This window comes from Electrophorus electricus, chromosome 2, assembly GCF_013358815.1.
Source record: "Electrophorus electricus isolate fEleEle1 chromosome 2, fEleEle1.pri, whole genome shotgun sequence".
In the NCBI taxonomy this organism is placed as follows: Eukaryota; Metazoa; Chordata; class Actinopteri; order Gymnotiformes; family Gymnotidae; genus Electrophorus; species Electrophorus electricus.
This window is the reverse complement of record NC_049536.1, coordinates 10,712,449-10,719,948: the sequence shown is the minus strand read 5'-3', so window position 1 is coordinate 10,719,948 and position 7,500 is coordinate 10,712,449. Positions and strand designations below refer to the sequence as shown.

General features: G+C 41.3%; 1 protein-coding gene across 2 annotated transcripts in view; it reads right to left on the bottom strand.

The window, feature by feature from the left end:
* Positions 1–1,671: 1,671 nt before the first annotated feature.
* Positions 1,672–7,500, bottom strand: part of slc25a22a (solute carrier family 25 member 22a) — a 17,648-nt gene continuing 11,819 nt past the window's right edge. Inside the window, exons 10-11 of one of the 2 annotated variants that reach the window (XM_027027278.2) lie at positions 7,332–7,407; positions 1,672–6,939 (exon numbers count right to left, since the gene is read on the bottom strand). In XM_027027278.2, the coding sequence (XP_026883079.1) occupies positions 6,786–6,939; positions 7,332–7,407 (230 nt within the window). In that variant the 3' untranslated portion in view covers positions 1,672–6,785. Of the gene's footprint in view, positions 6,940–7,331; positions 7,408–7,500 lie in introns of those variants that run through there. The other variant, XR_004775758.1, reaches the window with a different exon arrangement.

Below are 7,500 nucleotides of genomic sequence, written 5' to 3'. Positions count from 1 at the left end.
CACGTGGTTCATATGATGCTGTTTTGGATACCAGAGCCTCAAGTCACTGCACACGGCTGATGCTTGATAATTGTAATGGAAAGTGCTCTACTGTATCCAGTGTTATTGTGTGTCAGAAGTGTATCATTAAGTAGTTCTGAGGTCAGTTGCCCATTTCCCGTGTTCCACTTCATGTGGGATACAATTACAACTGTAGATTAAGAAAACATCCATTTGAAAACATACAGCCTTGTGTTGTATATGCATCCAAGTGTGTGTGTGTGTGTGTGTGTGCTGTATATGTATCCATGTGTGTGTATGGTTCCCCTGACACAGCATGCTGGCATCATATTTGGTGCTCATCACAGATGTGCCCCCCTCCCATTCTCTATAAATATTCCCATCCTCATATTCTCCTCTGAAAAAAGCTGATTCCCATTGATTTGGTGACCTATATACACCCCTCCACTCCCTGCTTCAGCACATGCTCACTCTGTGCTTCTCTGGTCATTCCTCTGGCTGAAGCTCTTCATACTCATCCTCTCTGGTCCCCCCCCCCTCAGCTCCACTCCTCCTGCCCATGTTCTCTCCCTCGTTCCATCTTTCCTCCTCTCTCCCTCTCTTTAACCCTCTCTCTCTCTCTAGCTTTCTTTCTGGGGTGGAAGGGGGGCTAATAATAGCTTGGGGTGGAGGCTTAGGGCAGCCATGATATTTGCGAAGGGAGACGTTTAATATATGATCACAAACACACATACACAGAGAACAATTTGCACAGGTACATGAGTTTTACATAGTAATGATATTAACAAGGGCAGCACAATGGCACAATGTTATGATGATGCTGTACCACATGTATAGTCCTGACATGTGGAGGGATCAGAGCAAGAGGTCAGATGGCATTTCACTAACAGGAGAGGAGATCAAGTTCCCTGCAGACAGTGAGCGCCAACAAGCCCTGTTAATTTATTTGAACTGAAGTGACTGCTGGCTCTGTGATGTTGTCACAACAGGGACTCTGCTTGTTTCCTACCGAAGTGGTAGTGTGGGTCTGCTTGGTATAACACGCTGTGCATGGTTACATTGTTGTGACTTTGGAGTAGGCGATTTGGTGCTAGTGAGGGCGGTGTCTGTAGCAGCCTGAGACAAAGATCTGGATGAGGATGTGTTTCCAGGGGAGGATGCTACACTGCTCAGTATGAAACCCAAAAATCAAATATTACCTGATTCAAATTCCACTCAGATTCACTTGTGCATAAGTTTGCGAATGTTGTTTTTTATTTCACAATAAACACAAATTCTTGCCAAAAACAAAATTTGAATCATCAAAGTTAAAAAAAATAAATAAAAATCAGTTTTTAATTTTTTTATGTTAAGGCTTCTTCTTGAGTCTTCACCAATCAAAGCCTGAACACCCGCATTTTCCATCATGTAGCTGTATTCAGAGCTAAATGGCGTATATCTTTTTTTTATCAAGTGTGTTTCAAGTTCTCGGCGTTTACATCACCGTCTCCGTTCATGGGAATAATAATGTTTCGTTAGAGTGACACCTGGTGGCCAAGCATAAATTTTACACAAAGCACAATGACCTTGAAAAACCTGACATTCAAATGTGACATTTAAACCTTTTTCTTCACAAGTTTTAATAGTAGTGGTTACTCCATAACTGAAATGAAAGTACAAGAAGGCTAGAAATTCCTGATAAAACTCATTTTATTGAACAACAATCTGTGACAAGGAATACAACAATCTGACTGTCCATGTATTGCATGGTAAATAATAACGAAGACAATTGCAGTATTTCAGTTTCATATCTTTCACACTTAAATGTCTTCACATATATCTCCCCATCCCAGAGAGACAAAGAGAGATGTTGGACTATGTATGTGTTTTAAAGTGCTTCACTGCACTATTCCTCTTGGAGGAAGAAGATAAAGGCATTGGGATGTGCGGGGTTCTACAGCCTATAAAGGAATGAGTAGAAGTTGCATTATATGACAGTGTTGCAGATATGTGAGGGGCTTGTTCTAGTACCTATGGTGATCTGTCTCCTTTTTATTGCATATAGGTAAGCTGGTTATTATATATTCTATCAATATTATTTATACAGACATGACAAAGTCAAATATTATTTAACTAACATCTAAACTATTAAATGGGAGACTCTCCTATTATTTATCATTGGTTATAATGTTCAAAGGTACATTCTCTGATTTGTCTTAATGTTTAAAACAATCAATCAATACATTTATTTACTGTACAACACATTTTAGAACTAAGTTATTCCAAACTATCATATAAAGACTATATGGTTTCTGTTATACCAAGAGGTGTGTGTGTGTGTGTGTGTGTGTGTGTGTGTGTGTGTGTGTGTGTGTGAGCGTGCGTGTGTGCGTGTGCGTGCGTGTGTGCGTATGCGTGTAAGTGTACAGATTGTGCCTGATTAATCTTTGTGCTTGTTGTTCCTGGTAATTGGTAAGTATAAATGTTCTTTTTGGTGTCTCTGCCTGTCCATTCAGAAAAAGGCAGCTAAGGGCTGAGGGAGAAGGTGATGAGGGTGGGACATTCAATTCAGCATTACAACAGGAAATAAATGTACTACAGACATACACCCGCCCAGACCCACCCACGTACGCAGATACAGTCTCGCATACACACACTTACACAGACTTTACACAACCCCAATGCAATACACCACCAATTTCCAATTTACAGTCAAAGTTCACAGCTGATAAAACAATTACAATTAAATTAAAACATGAAAGTTTTCAAAATAGCACAATTTGGAATAAGTTTCTATGCGCACATAAAGAAAAAACACGAACTGTCTCATGAGATGAAAATAAAAGAAACAAAAACAGAAACAATAATTACTGTTGTGTGAGCTAAAACAGAATGTTAAAGATCATTTGGAATGTGCCAGAAAAGAGAACAAACTAAAAGACAGCTGGGAAAAGAACAAACGCAAGGCAGAGGTGGAGAGCAAGGTCCCAGGGTCCCAGGGTCCCAGGGTCCCAGGGCCACAGAGACACATCCATAAAGTCACTAGAGTAAGATGTGTCAGTGAACATGATCAAAGAAGCATAATGCTTAAACTGCAAAGGAACCGATGGCAAATCTCAGTGAAAAGGGAAAATATGTAAACAATCCTCATTACAAGTAGACGGTTTCTATCAGCCAAACTTTGCAGCCATTTAAGTGCTAGGGTATCTGACCCAGGAAATACAGAGTTAATAAATAATTGCATTGTATTATTAAATTTTCATATAAAGGGTCTGGGATGTTTAATGGTCCTATTAAGAAGTGAACCAAAAGAAAAGAAGGCCAACTAGCTAAATCTGGACAAGAAGATCCATGTGAACTGGCTTCTGGATTTCAGTTCTGCCTTGTAGACATGTTGGACTGAGCATAAACCTCTGCTTAAATGGCTTTTTCCTGTAGATCTACAAGCATTCTAACACTACACGGCTAATCTCCAGTGAGGTAGGCTGACAGCAGGCCTTGGGAGCAAAGGTCATTTGAGCAGGAATTTGGTCAGGGTTTGTTTGGCAGTTAGAAAAACGGCTCCCTCAATATTAGAGGGTCCATCAAAGTCTGCAGACCTCGTCTGAGCTACAGATGCTCCGCGTTGCATATATAGGCTACCTTATCTTACAAAATGCTGGATATGTAGGTCAGCTCATGCTCAGCGCTCAGTGGAACCAGCAGGAGGATCCGTTCACTTTGGACAGCCATACTGAGACCAGACTGGAACCGAGAAGGAAAGGCGTTTCACAGAGGCCTGTGAAACTTGACTGAGAGATAATCATCTGTTTCAAAGATGCCAATCTGATGCAGTGCCATTTGGGGAAAAAAACACCCAGCATGTGTTTGGGGGAACGGGGGGTAAATGTGCAAAAGAAGCCATCGTGTACAGAACAAAACAAAAAACCAAAACAGAATAAGAGGTCAAATATAATCACCAAATATACATCATAAAGTAATCAGCAATGAATATACAAACATCCAAACACTAATTAAACATTGGATACAAATATATAGTGTGTGTGTGTGTGTGTGTGTGTGTGTGTGTGTGTGTGTGTGTGTGTGTGTGTGTGTGTGTGTGTGTGAGGAATTTTCCCAGCATATAACAGAGAATGTCTTGGAACATCACTCATGTACTTTTGCCATTTCACTGCACAGCATTAACAGAGCGTGCAGGTGACCCGAAAGCCATCTTGAAAGTCACCTTCATCCCTTACCAGCCAATGGCAGGCCACAACACACCATATGCAGGCTATGAGTTCAGATATGAGAAAATCCCCAAATTAGAAGGTCTGAACAAACATGAGAATGACTTAATACACTTCCTTATGCTAATGCAAGCTACCTCACAATCACACCTTGCATTCCTTTTTGGCTTTCAAGAACAAGAGCTGTTTTCAGCATTTGCCAGCTGTGTAAAAGCCACATTACTCTAAAAGGCAGTTCTCCATGCCAGAAGGTAACGGCAGCTCGGTCTGTGGAGACTTGCGAGGAGAATGACAGAGGGGAGGGGTTTTTTCTCCCCAAGTTCCTCTAGAGCAGCAGTAGCTGATACAGCACCACCCTCAGGACACAACACACTGGCTGCTACATCACCAAAAACTGACTCCTGACTGAGGATTTAAATCAATGACTAAAGGCTGATGAAAAATGGAGAGAAAATTTTATATTACACTTACAGGCTTGTGTTGATGAAGCAGTTAGAATGCCATTTTAAGATTATGTGTTGGCTAAACAAAGCTAAAAGAGCAACATTAGTTTCCATTTCAACCCAAAATAAAACTAATAAAAAGAGTGTTAACATTGGAGTTTTAAGAACTGAATGATACCTCAGTGTCTCAACCCCACCTTTCTACAGTGTTTCCCCTTTCTGAAAGGGTTAGTAGCAGCAGTAGGATTGACTGGAATCAGGCTCCCCACACAGGAAAGAAATAACATGCTTGTGAAGAAATACCAATGCATGAGGGCCAGTCTCCTGTCAGGCCACTCAACCAGGACATACTTTCATTCCCAACACACATTCCCCTAGCATAAGGCTGTGAAAGTGGGGACAGGTGAGCAGAGAGAAACATGTTTGCCCATCATACGATTCTGTAACAAGCCCTGATCCAGGCACTGCAGTGTATAAAAGTGACTCTGAAGGACATACTTTCAGAATACCCATATCTAGAATACACAGCAGAAGCAATCAACCTTCTGTAAGGGTAGAGGTCAGATTACGGCCTCTTCTATCCTCATGACTAGTTAGGTAACCTCCTGAGAGCTGCTAAATGTGGTGGTAGTATAACAGATAAGTGAAACTGGACATTGTTACTGCTCCTTTAAAGTAATAGCTCAGCAAAAAAAAAAAAAAAAATTACATTTGGTGGCTGACCTTTTCCTTTTTTCCACTTATGATAGGAAGGTAATGTTAGAAGTCTATCTTTTCTGTAAATATAGGCCTCAGATCTTGTATTCAGGTAATCCTTCAAGTCCCTCATTGTAATCCCATGCCATTGTAATTTAGTATGATTTATGTCCAACAATGAACCCAGCACGTGAACGGTTTAACATTATAAGGAAAATCATTATAAGGAACATGCATACTATATATTATGTAATAATAATATAACATTATAAGGAAAATCACTCTTCTTTTCCATAGCAACTAAACCACTATCATATCCCCACTCCCACGCACAAACATGCAGACCTCACCACAACTTAATGAAGATGGAACTGTACCATAAAGCTCAAAGTTATGTAGATGATAAAATAGCTCACCTTCAAATGTATATTGTATATTTCAAATATAGAAACATGTTCTAGACAATCATGAAGATTTGGGCATGTATATACAGAAAAGACTGCTGGTGACAAAGCCTTGCATTGGTTGCATCAGTTTATAATGTAATGACCTGCTAAGTGTCAGCACTTGGCAGACATGTTCTGATCTGAGGTTCTTCAAACAGTCCTCTGCATGATTTGTCTAGTATCATTGATTATCTCTGCAGAGATGAAAAGCTATAGTGGGAAATGGCTATAGCTGATATGAACCCACTGGCCTGTGTGTAGTGCTACCAGCTCTTAACATCAGATTTAACATCAGCATCTGTGTGTGTGTGTGTGTGGGTGTGGGTGTGTGTGTGTGTGTGTGTGGACCCAGATCTGCAGTCAGTCTGGGGCTGTTATCAGTTTTTTGCATCACACACAAACCTGCAAGCATGTACACAGATATTGTATCAAGGTTGTTCACAGATAAAAAGATATTCCTAATTAAGCCAAGGCTTTGGAAAAGCACTACAGTTTCTCTCCTTTTTCAGCAAATAAAAACAAGATTAAAACCATATCTGCGATCATTTAACCCAGACCCAACAAGGTCACTATTTTCAGATTGTCATAAGTGACAATGTAATCGTCAACTGGAGAGTCAGTATGTGGCATTAAAAAGACTTTATATGAATCTCCATAAGCCATCTAAGTAATTGCTAAAACTACATGTTTGATTCGAACATCATACATGAGAGCTTTTCATGACCTGAGTCAGGACAATCTGGCTGTCTCAGGCATCTTGGCAAACGCTCGCTCTAGATCGCCTCTGGACTCCACATGATCATCACAGTCATAAAGAAAAACACACCTACTTTCACGAAACCCCACTGACAAACTAATGTAAACACCTAACATGGTCTCCACATCAGGGTTCGACCCTCTGGGTGACACGAGCAGCTGAGACATGGAGGGGGTGCAGGGACAGAGGGTGACCGGGCGCGCAAGCACAGCCGGGGGCAGGAGCTGACGCTCGCTCAGTCGCTCCGCTTCGGCAAGAAGCTGAGGATGAATTCGCCCATGCCCAAGAAGTAGACAACCTGCGCGATGCCAAAGAGCGGGGCGATGACGAGGGCGCGACAGTACGCCCCCTTCAGGAAGGCGGCAGGACCCTCGTTATGCAGAATCTTCCTGTGGTGCGTGATGAGAGTGTGAGTTTAAGGAGCTGAAATATTAACAGGACATTCTCCTGAGGAATAGGTGTCCTACAAGTTACTGTATAAGATTACTGTCCTTCTTTCTCTTCCTGGTTCTGTTATCGTCAAACATTACATCAGTGTTTTGTCAAGAATTATCATTCTTATGCAAGTCGTCTTAAAATGGAGCATATTTGGAAATAATGTTGACAGTGATGAAACAAGGTTAAGGTGTTAAGATCGCTAACCTTTCTGAAAAGGCATCAGATAACACGGGAACTGACTCGATGCTGACCTTTATTCAATTAATGCTTTCAGAGCCAATAAAAAAAGGGGAGGTGAGGTCACCCTCAGCAGCCAATAGGAACAAAAGGAGAAGGAAGTCACCTGATGCAGTCAGTCACTCCACTGTATGTATCCTCTTGACTGCCACGTGTTAGTGACTGCAACCTGGTTTTAATCACTGTAATACATGGACACACAAACACAAATACACACACACACAGACCTGAATGTACAGATACTGTGCACAGATGGCGTACTGTCCCTTGAATAG